The following is a 17,292-nucleotide window of genomic DNA, read 5'->3' as shown; positions in this document are numbered from 1 at the left end:
GTCAAAGCTATGTTTTTCTAGTAGTCATGTATGGATGTGAGAGTTGGACCATGAAAAAGGCTGAGTATTGAAGAATTGATGTTTTTGAACTGTGGAATTGAAAAGACCTGAGTGTCCTTTGGACTGTAAGAAGATCAAACCTGTCAATCCTAAAGGAAATCAGTCCTGAATAATCATTGGAAGGACTGATGCTGAAGCTGAAACTCCAATACTTTGGCACCTGATGCAAAAAGCTGACTCATTGGAAAAGACCCTGATGCTGGGAAAGATTGAAAGCAGGAGGAGAAGGGGACGACAGAGGATGAAATGGTTGGATGGCATCACTGACTCAATGGACATGAGTTTGAGCAAGTTCTGAGAGATAGTGAAGGACAGGGATGCCCAGGGTGCTGTAGTCCATGGGTTGCAAAGAGTCGGACTCGACTGAGTGACTGAACAACAAGAAGAGTTTTCCTACAGGAAGTGACGTCTAAGCCAAGATGTGAAGGATAAAACCAATTACTGAGTAAAAGAGTGAAGGTGGTGGGTGTGGAAAGGGGTCAGGGCAGACCAAGAACCTGAGTAAACGGTGGGGGGTGGGGTTTGGGGAGTGGAGGTAGGAAAGATCTCCACATGCTTGAGGAACTGGAGGAAATTCAGTAACTGGGTAAACATTGCTCTGCTGATAAGACTGGCAAATGGAAAAAAAGAAGCAAGACTGGCATCACAGAAGGGTCTAAAGCAAAAGTGAATAAAGTGGGGGGAATGTATTGAAGAGAGAGGTTCAGAACAGAAACCATGCACTGTGATTATGTTCTGGGATGTGCTTCTCAGACCTTCACATGTACAGAAATTGCCTGGGAATCTTATCCGAAGGCAGACCTGGAATCAGCATTTCTAAAGAGATCCCCAGTGGTGTCATAGCTGCTGGTCCCAGGACCACGGCTTTGGGTTCAAAGGATCAAGAAAGCCTGGAAGTGCTCCTTTTATATGGTGGCTGGTAATTGTGTCAGAGAGTCTGATGGCTTAATATGGTTCCATTTATTTAGGTGGTCATAGAGAGAGTCTATATTTAACTTCTATGCAGAGTATATCATGAGAAACCCTGGGCTGGAAGAAGCACAAGCTGGAATCAACATTGCCAGGAGAAATATCAATAACCTCAGATATGCAGATGACACCACCCTTATGGCAGAAAGTGAAGAGGAACTAAAAAGTCTCTTGATGAAAGTGAAAGTGGAGAGTGAAAAAGTTGGCTTAAAGCTCAACATTCAGAAAACTAAGATCATGGCATTTGGTCCCATCACTTCATGGGAAATAGATGGGGAAACAGTGGAATCAGTGTCAGACTTTATTTTTTTGGGCTCCAAAATCACTGCAGATGGTAAATTAAAAGACGCTTACTCCTTGGAAGAAAAGTTATGACCAACCTAGACAGCATATCGAAAAGTAGAGATATTACTTTGCCAACAAAGCTGCTAAGTCGCTTCAGTCGTGTCCGACTCTGTGCGACCCCATAGACGACAGCCCACCAGGCTCCCCCGTCCCTGGGATTCTCCAGGCAAGAACACTGGAGTGGGTTGCCATTTCCTTCTCCAATGCATGCATGCATGCTAAGTCACTTCAGTTGTGTCCGACTCTGTGCGACCCCATGGACAGCAGCCCACCAGGCTCCTCTGTCCACAGGATTCTCCAGGCAAGAATACTGGAGTGGGTTGCCACTTCCTTCTCCAAGATAAAGACTGCTGCTGCTGCTAAATCACTTCAGTCGTGTCCGACTCTGTGCGACCCCATAGACGGCTAGGCACTGCTGAAACAATAACCTAGACTCTTCACTTACACATTTTTCTTTTCTGTAACTGAATGTCAAGAAGGGAAGGCCATTTTGGGGTCAAAGTCTCAGACTGGCTCTGACCACAGCCTGATCAGTAGCTCACCAAAAAGACATAGAAAAATGCTCACCAACACGTGGGCAGAGTTCTTAAGCTGTTCTACGGAACACTGGGGTTCTATACCAAGCACAGTGTTTTCCAAAACTTGAATAGTAATGGCAGTGTTTTCACTAGTAAGGGGGAAAGATAAATGCTAATGGGAAATTTTTCTTAATTTAAAGTTTTTCTTCCATGCCTTCCCCTTAGTTCTTTAGTGCCAGCAGCTATTTGGATGCTAATGAGTGCTGGTGGACAAGCAAATGAGCAACAAACATTAGCAGCAAAGCCGGGCCACACTTGGGGCTGTTGTCTTTATGGTTATGTAAACTCATGGATGAGGTTTTATGTTATATCCATATACTGCGATCACATTTTCCAGGTTAAAACCCTTCCGAGTTCATGGGATAGGACACTTCAGGGTTACAGAGTCTCTTCAAAGTGCAATAGAAATGGATAAATTGGCGAATCATGTCTTCTGACACACTGCTGGGCTCTTTCAACCTGCCCGGATGACTCTGGGCTTCCCTTCTGTCCAGTTCGGCACAGCAACTCTGCATGAGCCTCCACAACCCACTAGCCTACAGTCCCTGGTGGTTACAGCGGTTTCAGAAAGGCTGCCAGGGCTCAATTAGGCTTGGTATTTCCCCGCCTTCTAGCAATTCTTGGCTTTTATTTAGTTTTAAATTAAATAAAAATTGCAGCACACAGATTTGAATTAAAACAAGAGGCCTGATCTTTGTAATATGCACCATATCAATAGGAAAGCTAATTTGTGCAAAGCACATCTTCTCCTTTAATTTAAACCACAGAGGTTTGCATCTTCGGTTTCAAGTGAACTGAGTGCTGGGTGGGGCCGCCCACTCCAAGCATTAACTGGGGCTGTGCTGAGCACGACAGGAACAGTTTCGGGGAGAGGGGGGCAGGATGCTGAGCAGTCCTCTTAAGCCCTTTGTGCTGGGCGTCACACGATACAACAGAGCAGTGACGGACTCCTGGCCTTGAATTTAAAGAAGGTCTTAAAATGTCTCAGGGTAAACTTCCCCAGCTGACTCTGAGCTGCAACCTAGCTACCAAAAAAACCCAGAATTTGCATTATTAAAAGCTTCTCAAGACTGAGGAAGCAAAGAGACCACACTCCTCCTGACCTTGAGACCGTTCCTCATTTTCAGGTTCTAAGGCTGCGCGTGTGTGGACGCTGAGTCTATACAAAATAAACTGGGTAGGGGCTGGGCTTCCCAAGGTGGCTCAGTGGTAAAGAACCTGCCTGCCAGAGCAGGAGATATGAGAGACACAAGTTCAATCCCTGGGTCGGGAAATCCCCTGGAAGAGGAAATGGCAAACCACTCCAGTATTCTTGCCTGGAGAATCCCATGGACAGAGGAGCCTGGTGGGCTACAGCCCACGGGCTCGCAAAGAGTTGGACATGACTGAAGCGACTTAGCACAGGGCCTGTGCTAGGTGAGAAATTCAGCCTGGGTCCTGACAGTGGCTTTGCTCACTTTAACTAGCTCTAGAAGCCAAAGGTGGAGTATTGAGGGGAGAGGGCAGAGGGTGGTGGAGTGGCAGTACGGTCATCATCCAGGAACAATGTGAGATTTCCCCCCAAACATTGCTGAAACCCCACCATCTACGAAGCTCCATGCCTTACTTCAGTGCTCACTGCAGGCCCTGTGTGCAGGCCATCCCCCCGCACCCCCAACCAGGAGGTAAGTAATGAGCCCAGGATCCCTCTGCAAACTCTCATCCTCAGGTGCCTCCAGAATGGACATAGGAGCTGATTCAGGTTTATGGGGCCTGAAACTTATACATTTGGGACCCTCTTTAAGAAAAAAGAGACAGAAATATCTTTAACAGATTTTATATACCATCAGAACACACTGCTAGGGCTCATCCCAGGGTCTTGGAACAGGGACCTGGGGAGCTTCAAACTGAAGCTTCTTTAACTTTACAAGTGAATCCACTTCTACTTCTAAAGCATCACCAGCCCTCTTCCTGCCCAGTGCCAAAAAGTCATGTACAAGGGGAGAGTAAAGATGATGGAGGAAAGGCTTTGTCACATAGCAGGTGTAATTGACTAAGACAGAAATTCTGGCTCTTATTTGATTGGCCTTTGAACCATCTGTGCTGCAAGGGCTTAGTGAACCTTGGCCCAAAGCCAAGTTCTCTCTCTGAAACTGCAAGCCGCCTTAAGGGCAGGGTTCTCAGCTTGGTCTCCGTTCACCCAAACACTTACCCAAGGGAGCCTGTAAGGAAATGTCTGTGAAATGAGAAGCTGGGTGATGACAGAGGGGCTGTGTAAATAAATTCACACTTCCTGGGTCAGGAAGATCCCCTGGAGAAAGAAATGGCGACCCACTCCAGTGTTCTTGCCTGGAGAATCCCATGGATGGAGGAGCCTGGTAGACTACAGTCCACGTGGTTGCAAACAGTCGACACAACTGAGTGACTTCACTTTCACTTTCAGCCATTTTAGACAGAGGGTTATTGTCATTTACTTTCTTCTAAGGACTCTGAAAAATGTTTTGAGCTGTGTAAAAGAGAGGCTCCATTTTCATTTCTCAGTGAGGCAAGGACAACTAGGTCCCACCAGCGAGCTTCAAAGTTTCCTTCTCACTGGATGATCAAAACCCCTCTGGACATAATTAAGAACATCAAACTACATTATAATGCAAATATTCTTTAAGAGGGTCAGTCGTTTTTCTGATCTCAGCAGCTGTGGTGTCCACATACCCAGAAAAGGCTAGACTGTGTATTTGATCTGCTTTTTCACCTCCTCCTCTGGCTTACATTACCTTAAGTTTACCTTTTAAATTCTTTACTTCCCAGCAAATACATTGAAAACTTTAGGTCCTGAGTGAGGCGTGGAATATGAGGTATGGAATATCAGGATTTATGCAGAAAATCGAAGCCTACTCTGGAGCATTCTCTTTTGAAGAAAACTATTGCCCTCCGCATGGTGAATTCCCTTGATCCTTCCTACATTCTGATGGGGATCAGTGGGTGCAATGTAGAACTGAGCCTGTGGCTGGGGGAAGGGGGTCGCCCACATGTGTGGCTTACTGTGAACTGGATGCTGGAGTTTGCCTGGGCTAGGAAGGGCACGGCTTTGATTTAACTTCTGTTCTCATGACCTTGAGGGTAAATCTGAAGTCCTGTCACGGCAGAGAAGGATCTGAATTCAAAGTCCGGAGGCCCAGGTTTAAGTCTCAATTTCATCTCTTAACTAGTTGCCAGGATGTGAGCAAGATACTCCAAAGTTCTCCATGTCTTTCTTTCCTTCTCTCTTTTAATCCACAGAAAGAGACCAATGCCTAGCCTATCTTGCTCTGGAGATGAGTCTCAAAACATTACCCACAAAAGGTCTTAGAAAGGTACAGAGTGACTTTAGAGTTGACCACCTATGATTCAATTACATAACCATGTAACGTACCAATTTCCTCATTTTAAAGCTAAGAAGACAGCTTTTTAGTGGAAAAGTCAATGTTCTTAATAATAGGAACTGGCAGATGGGTATTCCCCTAATTAAACTATTAATGCCAATTCCATTAATGTGATGGAGTTATAGTTTTTCTTCTAGAGGATGAAAGTGTTTTAGAACAAGGCCAGGTAGTACCTGTTTTCAGTTCAGTTCAGTTCAGTTCAATTCAGTCACTCAGTCGTGTCCGACTCTTTGCAACCCCATGAATCGCAGCACACCAGGCCTCCCTGTTCATCACCATCTCCTGGAGTTCACTCAGACTCACGTCCATCGAGTCCTTGATGCCATCCAGCCATCTCATCCTCGGTCGTCCCCTTCTCCCAGCATCCCTCCCAGCATCAGAGTCTTTTCCAATGAGTCAGCTCTTTGCATGAGGTGGCCAAAGTACTGGAGTTTCAGCTTTGGCATCATTCCTTCCAAAGAAATCCCAGGGTTGATCTCCTTCAGAGTGGACTGGTTGAGGTTTTGTAAATCATATACTTTCTACTGCAACATACAGTTCTGCCCTTGTAGAGTAAAGATGGGGCTTCCCTGATGGTGCTAGTGGTAAAGGACCTACCTGCCAATGCAGGAGACATAAAAGGTGTGGGTTGGAAGATCCCTGGAGGAGGGCAGGGCAACCCACTCCAGTATTCTTGCCTGGAGAATCCCATGGACAGAGGAGTCCTGTGGACTATAGCCCATGGGGTCGCAGAGTCCAACACGACTGAAGCGACTTTGCACAGCGTGCACAGCATAAAGGCAGGACAGGCAGTATTATATAAAGAGAGGAAGAGCTATGTTTCAGCTTTATTCACAAAATTCATGCGGGCTAGATTTGGTTCAAAGGCCCTAGTTCGCTGATTCCCCACTTTAGAATATCATAAAGGTAGCATCAAGTTCTGGGCTTCCTCACATCCCCTGGCCGTACATACCATACTGCTGGCCTCAGATTTTAATGCAGCTCCAATTTGACAGCTAAGCAAACACAGAAGATGCCAAATCCAGAAAACCAGCAAGCCACGAGGTTATTTGGGCAGACATTTCACATCCCAAGACAGCTATTTAAACCTTGCACTTTTCTCAAAATCTTCTTTGTAAAATAAAGCATTGTTTAAAATATAATATCCCAGTTTTAAAAATAAACCACAATTCTCCAGAGTGAAGCTACTGATATTTTGATGGAAATGAAGGAACAGTGCTTCCCAACTCCTAGAAATGCTTTACAAAAATGCACCCCAGTGCCAACTTCTTTACGTGATCCAATCTGAGTTTTGCTGTCCAAATATAAAAGTTAATCATTACCTAAGTTCATCACTGCTTTAAATTAAAGATCACCTACTGGTACACTCTGTATGACTCTCTTGGGCATGCCACACCGGCATATTTGGAAATGTAGGGAAGTACCATCAGAGGCCTACAGGAGGACATTTTTAAACTCTGGACCTCCATTTGCCTGCACTTGATTGAATGACTCATTGTCAACCTGGGAGCTGCCACCCTTTACTGTGTGGAACAGGCTAGCAGGGAAGTGAAGGTGAAACAAGCCTTCTATTCCTAGTTGTTGTTCATTCACTAAGTTGTGTCCAACTCTTTGTAAACCCATGGACCGTAGCCCACCAAGCTCCTCTGTCCATGGGATTTTCCAGGCAAGAATACTGGAGAGAGTTGCCACTTCCTTTTCTAGGAGATCTTCCTGACCCCAAGGATTGAACCTGTGTCTCTTGAATTGCAAGCAGATTCTTTACTGCCAAGCCACCGGGGAAGCCCTTATTCCTACTTCTAAAAATGTGGATTTGTTGGGTTTTGAGGGGAAGTTTCACAGACCTTGGCTTAGGAATGATTTCATCCTCAGCCAAGTTACTTAAACTTTTTTTGAGATTCTGAACCTCATTTTTTCCATCTAGAAAATGGATTAATATCTGCTTCATAGGATTAATTTGGGCTTCCCTTGTTCAGCTGGTAAAGAATCTGCCTGCAATGCAGAAGACCTGCGTTCAATCTCTGGGTTGGGAAAATGCCCTGGAGAAGGTAAAGGCTACCTACTCCAGTATTCTGGCCTGGAGAATTCCATGGACTTATACGGCTCAGAGGTTAAAGCATCTGCCTGGAATGCTGGAGACCTGGGTTCGATCCCTGGGTCGGGAAGATCCCCTGGAGAAGGAAATGGCAGCCCACTCCAGTACTCTTGCCTGGAGAATTCCATGAAGGGAGGAGCCTGGTAGGCTACAGTCCATGGGGTCGCAAAGAGTCGGACACAACTGAGCGACTTCACTTCACTTCACTTCACTTCATATAGTCCATGAGGTTGCAAAGAGTTGGACACAAATGAGCAATTTTAACTTCCACTTCACTAGGATTGATTTATAATGAGAGGCAAAGCAAAAGGCAATGGCAACCCACACCAGTACTCTTGCCTGGAAAATCCCACGGACAGAGGAGCCTGGTAGGCTGCAGTCCATGGGGTCGCGATGAGTTGGACACGACTGAGTGACTTCACTTTCACTTTTCACTTTCATGCATTGGAGAAGGAAATGGCAACCCACTCCAGTGTTCTTTCCTGGAGAATCCCAGGGACGGGGGAGCCTGGTGGGCTGCTGTTTGTGGGGTCACACAGAGTCGGACACGACTGAAGCAACTTAGCAGCAGCAGCAGATATTCAGTAAATGATAGTTTTTCTCACTTTTTCCATATTCTCCTGTATACCCCATATTTTGTTTGCTCTATTGTGAAGCTTTGTTTTACTCTCATGTATCTTCCAGTGAACTGCCTCCGACTGTAATATAAGTGTACAAGTACATAGAAGGCATGTAAGGGGAAAAGTCTCCAAATAAGAAAAGGCTGATGGTAGGAAAATTAATTGAACGTAAAGAAACACAGTCCCCAGAGCAGTTCAGGGTCAGCAAGTTCATTTTGTTTTCTTTGGGAAAAAGGGGCCTTCAGGTATGGTTTGAGAGTAGAGACTTTGTTGGTTTCATCCACCTGTGTGTAGGACAGCTCTTGGTATTTGGTGGAATTGCTATTAATGCTTTTCTCAACTAATAACTGATCATACTTGGATGTGATTTGCTTCTGTACTAACCATGAAAACTTCCTGGAGCTTTGCATAGGGAAGCAGCAAGGTTTCTAAGGAGAAGGAGCCATAACATTGGACAGAAACGGCACCACTTACACATTATTTATCTGTAAGTCTGCATTTTGTGAAACAATTATGCAAATTCCTCCAACTGAAAATTGATCTGAAATAGGTCAGGAAAGGGCTTCCTTGGTGGCTCAGTTAAGGAATCTGCCTGCAGTGAAGGGGAGCTGGGTTTGATTTCTGGGTTGGAAAGATTCCCTGGGGGAGGGCATGGCAACTTACTCCAGTATTCTTGCCTGGAGAATCCCCATGGACAGAGGAGCCTGGCGGGCTGTGGTCCATGTGGTCCCAAAGAGTCGGACACAACTGAGTGACTGAGCACAGGTCAGGGGAAAGTTCAGTGGCTATTCTAGGCCAGATTCTGGCCAGTTTCGGGCAGATATTGAAACTCGTGGCTATCTTAACCATATTCTCTTTAATTTCATTTTCTTTCTGGAAAGAAATGCCATTGTTGCACAGAATGTATGGATAGCAGCATGAAAGTAGGTACAATGGGGTAAAGAGAAGTTATGCTTCCCCAAGAAGTCTCTAAGTATAATGTATAGTGCACATGGTTTTCAAGTACAAGGAAAAAATATGAGAGAAGAGTTGCACGAACACACAAAATTCACATACCTGAAAACATCATCATGTGTTGAAAGTTCCAGGGGATCGTGTGTTTCCGGCCTAGATTCAGGAGGAAGGAGAGGGGATATATGTTGCAGGCTCTGGCTACAAAAATTGCTACCTGTGGATAAGCGCAGGGAAACATTGAGGAAAATGTTGTTGCAATAAGTGTGATAGTCCTTGGGCTTTAAATATTATGACCTTAAGCTTCTTTATATTATGACCCAGAAAATAGGAACAAACATGTAGATACATGTATGTCTAAACCGCTTCCAAAATTCATCTTTCAATGTCAGTTCCTTTCCAGAAATGATAGAGGTCTTCTTTGAATATATACTCGGTTTAAAATTGTTAATCCAATACCATTTCAATCACTGTAAATTTTCTCATCACATTTATGTGGCTGATAACTGACTCTATGCTCAATTCTGCTGCAAAATGTGAGGCAGAGACCATTCCGAGGCTGTGCCATTATCCTCTCAAGCAGCACTTGAGAAAGGATAAATGTGCTTTGGCTCACGATTATCATCTTACTTTCCATCAGTTTATACTCTCTAAATCTAGCAAGCTTCACTTATTTTTTTTTCTTTTAGTGAATTTAATTTCGAGAGGAATTGCCTGTCTAAATGTATAAAACAACTTCTGCTTTAAGAGGCATTTCACTAAAATCCAAGTTATACAGGTTAAAAAATCTATGAAAAGACTGGTGGTACTCATCTGTCCCCTTTTGACATCTTGGACATCTTCCCTGATTGTCTGTGCTAGTCTGTCCTCAAATGGTAGGAGTTACTTGGGAAAGAGGGAGCGTCCTTCTAAGACTTGGATGGAGTTTGAAAATTCACTTCTCTGCTCAGTGAAAAGAGAACAAGAGGCCAGGGCTGGTGCCTAGTTGGACCAGGGCTTCCAGAGAGGAGATGGCTCTCTTGGCTGTTAGGATCGTCTACCTGTGATCCCAGAGGTCATCTTGTCCATTTTCCAACCAGGAACAAGGATAACAGCTGCTGACTATCCCTGGGAACATCCACAGTGGCTCAGTATCTTTTCTGATAGACATTCATTTCCTCTGGGAATGCTTAGATCCCAGACCTAGAGCAAGAAAAGCCCCCTGCATTAAAAGTGAGGTCTAGACTTAACCTGTTCTTTCACTTACAGGAAAGAGGCTGTCTTATTAAACTTACATGTGCACAATGCTTAAGATAGTGAAAGCACATCCATCATGGTAATTTGACTTGATCTTTACTCTGTCTATCCTTTTTACAAAGTCTTCACTGGAAAAAAGATTTTACCATCTTTCAGTGAAAGTATTTCTAAAGTTCTAAGGCCTGGCTGTTTTCTGATACGTTCTAACGCAGATTAAACATAAAAAAAATGAGTTGACATAATTTTTATGTAAATGATTCATAACATATTTTAAACATATTTTGAATATTCAAAAAATGTCTTCCTCTTTCAGTTTTTTTCCCTTTATTTTCCTCAGCAATTTCCAAACTTTATATCTTGAACCACAGACATTTAATAAAGGCCCCAATATTTCTTAGGATGCTTTTTTCCTCTAACTTAAATTACTTACATGTTTTGAATTTGAACTTTGCAGTAAATCTGAGGAAAATGAACAATTTAAAAGAATAATCCCTAAAGTTAAGTAGTTTGTTTTCTTCTCCTTGTGTTCAGTATTTCAAAGGATACAAAAGCTCCAAGTATGAAAAGAGCATTGAAGATGTGATTCTGGAATGTGAACAGCGCCAGGCCCATGTAACAGAAGATGACATTCTCAGCCAAGAAGTTCATAAATTCAAACAACTGGAAACAAAACAGAGAACAAAAGCCATGAATTATGACTCAGCTTTGAGTGCATTTAATTTCCTGTGGCTGTGTTTGGTGACTAGATGGTCCTCCTGTATCTGGGAAGGCCATCCTTAGGCTCAGCCTCTGGAGAGGCACAGGGGACCTGCCCATACTGGCCAGGACTCTACCCTGGCTCTCTGCCCAGGGACAGATGCCACATCCATGTCAACATCTCAGCCTCCTTTCCAACTGCAAGGCTGTCAGTGATATCCCAGGGTGAGATTTACCAGCATGATCCTCAATGGCACAATTCCTACCGGGATGACAGAACAGTCCCTCTTACAGAAACCGAAACTATGTGATTTGGTTAATGTGCCCTGTAGTGAACCATGCAAGAATGTTCTAGCCCCTTCTGTACATCACCCAGAAGGTGCACTTGAGTTCTCAGACCCTGGAAGAACTAAATTAAAAAAAAAAAAAGCTTTAGCTAAATTATCTTCCTCAGGCAGGCAAAAGAGACAAACCTGGAGAACTTAGAAACTTGTGGTAAGGATGAATGTCAACTATACTTCAGCATTAGAATGATCAGGATCAGTATCATATTTCAAACTTCAGACAATGAGACTCATTAAATTGACTGATGTAGGTATATCCATTAAATGTCTACAATTTCTAGCCGGTAAAAAGAAAATGATTAATCCCAGGGATCAGTTTATTCAGCAAGAACACAATAGACACATCAAATTACAGTCAGAGGGATAGAGTAATAACATGTTGTGCTGAGGGAAGCTCCCAAGAGTTATTCTTAGACCATTAACTAAACAATTTAAGTTGAACATGAAAAACATTCTCCAACTTCCAGGTTAGAAGTGAAAGGGAAATATGTCCAGCAAAGGCAGATTTGGAAGAGACATTAGTTTATGTCCCAGACTTTTCATTTGGAAATTTCTGAAACTTCCTTCTCAGACCTACATAAATCACCATGTGAGGTAAACGTCTCTGGAGGCATTTCTCTTGACTTTTTAAGGACTCATTATTTTTTCATGTAATGTATTTACAGCCCCACAAATAATGCCCAATACCTGTTCACTGACAGTTGACAGAAAGAAAGCAGAATCTTGTCAGACACATTATTTAAAACCAGTAATAGAAAGAATGGATTAAAAAGACACAGCTCTTTCGGTACAGGATGGTCTTTCTGCAGCAGTTCAGTTCAGGTCAGTTCAGTCACTCAGTTGTGTCTGACTCTTTGTGACCCCATGAACTGCAGCACGCCAGGCCTCCCTGTCCATCACCAACTCCCAGAGTTCACTCAGACTCACGTCCATCGAGTCCATGATGCCATCCAGCCGTCTCAACCTCTGTTGTCCCCTTCTCCTCCTGCCCCCAATCCCTCCCAGCATCAGAGTCTTTTCCAATGAGTCAACTCTTCGCATGAGGTGGCCAAAGTACTGGAGATTCAGCTTTAGCATCATTCCTTCCAAAGAAATCCCAGGGCTGATCTCCTTCAGAATGGACTGGTTGGATCTCCTTGCAGTCCAAGGGACTCTCAAGAGTCTTCTCCAACACCACAGTTTAAAAGCATCAATTCTTCAACACTCAGCCTTCTTCACAGTCCAACTCTCACATCCATACATGACCACAGGAAAAACCATAGTCTGGACTAGACGGACCTTAGTCAGCAAAGTAATGTCTTCACTTTTGAATATGCTATCTAGGTTGGTCGTAGTGATCATCAATTATCCTGAGCGCTCACTTTACATTCTAGGCCAGCCCATCTAAACAAACACTGTAACCCAAATAGCCACAGACAATGTGAAAATACGAGGGGAAATACAGCAGATGGGGGACACTTTTCTATTTCTTTATATCTTTACTTTTTCAAAACGTGAGATTTGCCTATGTGCCATAACACGCCAGGCTGCTGTAACAAAATACTATGGACTGGGTGATTTGAACAACAGAAATTCATTTCTCATAGTTCTGGAGGCTGGAAATTCTAAGATCCAAGTGCTGGGCAATTTGGTTCTGATGAAGGCCCTCTTGATGGCGTGCAAACAGCAACCTACTTGCTGTGTCCTCACATGGCAGAGAGAAAGGGAGAACTTCCTTCTATTGTTTCACCTTCTGAAGGTACTCATCCCATTTATGAGCACTCCACCCTCATGACCTAATTACCTCCCAAAGGCCCACCTCTAAGTGCCATCACATTGAGGATTAGGGCTTAAACAAATGAATTTGTTAGGGGGAAGATGGGGGAAGATATTCAGTCCAGAGAGACTACCCAGTTTTTGACATTAATAATCACATTGCTGTTATTATTCAGTTGTTAAGTTGTGTACAACTCTTTGTGATCCCATGAACTTCAGCACACCAGGCTTCCCTGTCCTTCACTATCTCCCTGAGTTTGCTCAAACTCATGTCCACTGAGTTGGTGATGCCATCCAACCATCTCATCCTCTGTCACTACCTTCTCCTCCTGCCTTCAATCTTTCCCAGCATCAGGGTCTTTTCCAGTGAGTAGGCTCTTTGCATTAGGTGACCAAAGTATTGGAGCTTCAACTTCAGCAACTGTCCTTCCAATGAATATTCAGAGTTGTTTTTTAGGATTGACTGGTTTGATATCCTTCTGTCCAAGGGACTCTAAAGAGTTTTCTCTAGCACGACAATTCAAAAGCATCAGTTCGTTGATGCTCAGCCTTCATTATGGTCCAACTCTCACATCCAAATATTACTACTGGAAAAATCATAGCTTTGACTATATGGACCTTTGTTGGCAAAGTGATGTCTCTACTTTTTAATGCACTGTCTAGGTTTGTCATAGCTTTAATAACCTCATATCAAGGTTAAATGCATAGGTCCTTCCCTTCTTGGGTCCCCATCCCAAATGTATTTTACTCTAGAGAGGACATTTGCTGACTAGGATCCATTCAGCCTCTTAGTGGTCGTACCCCAATTTTGTCTCTGGGGTCCACTTCTTTCCCCATTTTCAGACCAGTGTGTTTGGTTCAAAAATGTGTGTGATGAATTCAGCTATTATTAGCTGGAGTTAGGACTTCTGAATGTGAGACATTAAAATAAAAAGTAAGTTAAAGAAACAAAAAATATGTTTGTATATGGATGAATCCATCAAGTGTATTAACATACACATGTACACACAGCTTGTTCACTTTACAGACATTTAATGTTTGTATTAATTTTTTACTACAAACATGTTACTTTCAGAATTTAAAAAAACTGAATTAAATTACAAGAAAGAAAAACAAATATCGAAGTAATATATTAATACATATATATGGAATCTAGAAAAAATGGTATTGATGAACTTACTTGCAGGACTGGAATAGACATAGAGAAGAGACTTGTAGACACAGCGGCAGAAGGAAAGGGTGGGACACATTGAGAGTATTGACAGCTATACACTGCCATGTGTAAAAGAGACAGCTAGTGCGAAGCCGCTGTGTAACACAGGGCGCTCAGTTCAGTGCTCTGTGATGACCTAGATGGGTAGACGGAAGGGGTAGGGGGAGGCTTCAGAGGGAGGGGATATACATATACTTACAGCTGATTCACGCTCTTGTATGGAAGAAACTCACACAACACTATAAAGCTATTGTCCTTCAATTAAAAATGAAAATTTAAAAAATAGAGTAGAAAAAAGATATTTCCCCAATATTTTCTTTCTTTAGCCTTGCTTTCACAGCAACTCTTCATCTTTTTGGTTTTAGGAAATTATCAAGCATCCTTATCTGTGTGTGTCCTCAGTCACTCAGCTGTGTCTGATTCTTTTGTGACCGTATTGACTGTAGCCCGCCAGACTCCTCTGGCTGTGGGATTCTTCAGGCAAGAATACTGGAGTGGGTAGTCCTTCCCTTCTCCAGGGGATCTTCCTGACCCAGGAATTGAACCCGTGTCTCCTGCATTGGAAGGAGGATTCTTTACACTGAGCCACCAGGGCAGTCATCGTGCAAAATGCTACATAAATCTAACTGTATTTTTATATAATTTACTTTCATTAGCTCAATAATATTTATAAGTCTCTTTCCATGGCAATAAATTTGAATCTACTAAACAATTTTTAATGGCAGCATAATCTCTTTGTATCTTCATATCAAATTTTATTTCACTGTGTCCATTATTACCCATTATTAGACATTTGGTTGTTTCAGATTTTCCCCTTATAAACAAAACTGTACTGAGCATCTTTATACAAACCTCTCTCCTCAGCTGAGTGACTATTCCTTAGGTGAAATATCCAGATATGGGCTACTTCTGTCAAAGGACATACATTAATTTTACTTTATCAACATACTACAAGTCTGCCTATCAGAAAGATTATACCAATTTTCATCTCTAACAATGGTGTGGAGGCTGTGTTTTCCTTATATTCTTGCCAAAATTAATTTTTATCAATTTAAAAAAAAACCTTTGACAATCTGATAGACTCATTTTAAACTGTAGCTGGTTGTTAGAATTTTAAAAAAGATTCCCTTCAAAGCAAGGCGGTAGCACTGATTAGCACTCCTTTGTCTATTTATATCATGTAGCAAAACTCCTCTGAATGAATAGGCTTAATAATAACTTCCTTCTTGGGGCACTTAATGAAAATGTGCGGGCAAATTCAACTTTGTGTTTCACGGGCAAAACTCTCCTGAAGACATGTTTCAGAAGGAGAATGAATCTACATTAAGTTCCACTGCAGGGGTCCCCAACCTTCGGGATCTAAAGCCTATTGATCTAAGGTGGAGCTGATATAATACAAATAGAGATAAATTGCACAATAAATGTAATGTGCTTGAATTATCACAAAACTATCTCCCATCCTCTGGTCCATGGAAAACTTGTCTTCCACAAAACTGGCCCTCTGTGCCAAAAAGACTGCTGGCTAAGCTGACAGAAGCAACCAATTTGGTTGTTAAACCTTCATTGCCCCAGTCTGGCCCAGAGTAGTCAATTACCGAGGAAATAGATTTACTGGTCAATTTTGAAAAAATAAAGAACAAACTCTACCCCAGAACCAATAAGAGTAGTAACAATAATAACAACAAATGTCAAAATAGTTGATACAGTATTCAATATGAATAACCTTGAATCTACTTCCTTCCCACTCAGGGTCAATGAAAAATAACTTGAATTAACGTTTTATTTATCTAGTACAGTAAACAACATTTGTTTTATTTCCACTAATTCACAGTTTGTTAGCATTTGGTGGAGACTCAGGTTTAAAATAATATTTGCTTGGGAAAGCTTTTCTTCAGGAAAAAGAAGCAAGTTAATAGTGCAAACAAGACTAGGGGAATATTTAAACTGTATAAGAGGACAATCTATCTTTAAAAGCTCTAAAAATTCATGGTAACCACTCCTATGTTAATTAAGCAACATAATATGGTCAGCAAATCATGTTTTTTACAGACTTCTTTGATACTATGTTTTTCATTTGGTGTTACTTATTGTAATTACTAGAAAGTAAGAAAAAATCATATCTGTTTTATTTATTTATCTTGAATTGATATTGACTATATTGCAGATTTTACATATGATCATTTTTCAAGTATTACTACAACCTTTTACACAAAGAATCTTCCAGAACTTGAATTCTTTTGGATCAAAAAAATCATATCAACTCTAAACATGAAAGCAAGGGAAGGAAAACCTGGTGCCATGGTGAAGCATTTCTTTTTTATTATATATCTGTTTTATAAAATATGTTTATTATTAATTCTGATTGATTCTTTCTCCGAATAGTGAAAGAATGAAACTATTATATTACTCTGGTTCATGTGCAGAAATATTACAGCAGTTCACTACACCCAGATTAACTAACACTAATTAAATTCACATGGACTCCTCAACATGGCCTCTATCTGACTTAGTAAAGTTTGGCCCAACATACTGACTTTCATCTACTTGTCCAAGTAGTGCACTGAAATTCATTTTAATTTGGATGTTAAGAACCTACAAAACTGTAATAAAAGTGAAAGTAAAGAAAGAACTAAACGCATTCTTTTATTTTTTCCATAATTTTGTCCTGGGATTAATTTTTTTGTTTGTTAATAAAATTTGCCTTTATTTTTAACTGGGAGCCTTCTTTAGAGAATACCTCAGATTTCATTTTTTATCAGTTATTGGGTATATCTACAACTATTCTGAACAAACTGGACTGTGTGTGTGTTCAGTTGCTTCAGTTGTGTCCAACTCTTTGTGACCCTATGGACTGTAGCCCACCAGGCTCCTCTGTCCATGGGATTCTCCAGGCAAGAATACTGGAGTGGGTTGCCATACCCTCCTCCAGGGGATCTTCCCGACCTGGGGATTGAACTCACATCTGCCTGTGTCTCTTTCACTGTAGGCAGATTCTGTACCCACTGAGACGTAAGAAGCCAACTAGAGTACCA

At 42.1% G+C, this 17,292-nt stretch overlaps 1 protein-coding gene across 1 annotated transcript in view; it reads right to left on the bottom strand.

Moving 5' to 3' along the window:
• Positions 1–17,292, bottom strand: part of SLC9A9 (solute carrier family 9 member A9) — a 648,823-nt gene that overhangs the window by 241,235 nt on the left and 390,296 nt on the right. Inside the window, exons 10-11 of the mRNA XM_052640419.1 lie at positions 10,799–10,912; positions 9,122–9,233 (exon numbers count right to left, since the gene is read on the bottom strand). Of these exons, the coding sequence (XP_052496379.1) occupies positions 9,122–9,233; positions 10,799–10,912 (226 nt within the window). The remainder of the gene's footprint in view (positions 1–9,121; positions 9,234–10,798; positions 10,913–17,292) is intronic.

This window comes from Budorcas taxicolor, chromosome 1, assembly GCF_023091745.1.
Source record: "Budorcas taxicolor isolate Tak-1 chromosome 1, Takin1.1, whole genome shotgun sequence".
Lineage (NCBI taxonomy): Eukaryota > Metazoa > Chordata > Mammalia > Artiodactyla > Bovidae > Budorcas > Budorcas taxicolor.
The sequence above is the reverse complement of the archived record's forward strand: the minus strand, read 5'-3'. Positions and strand labels throughout refer to the sequence as shown.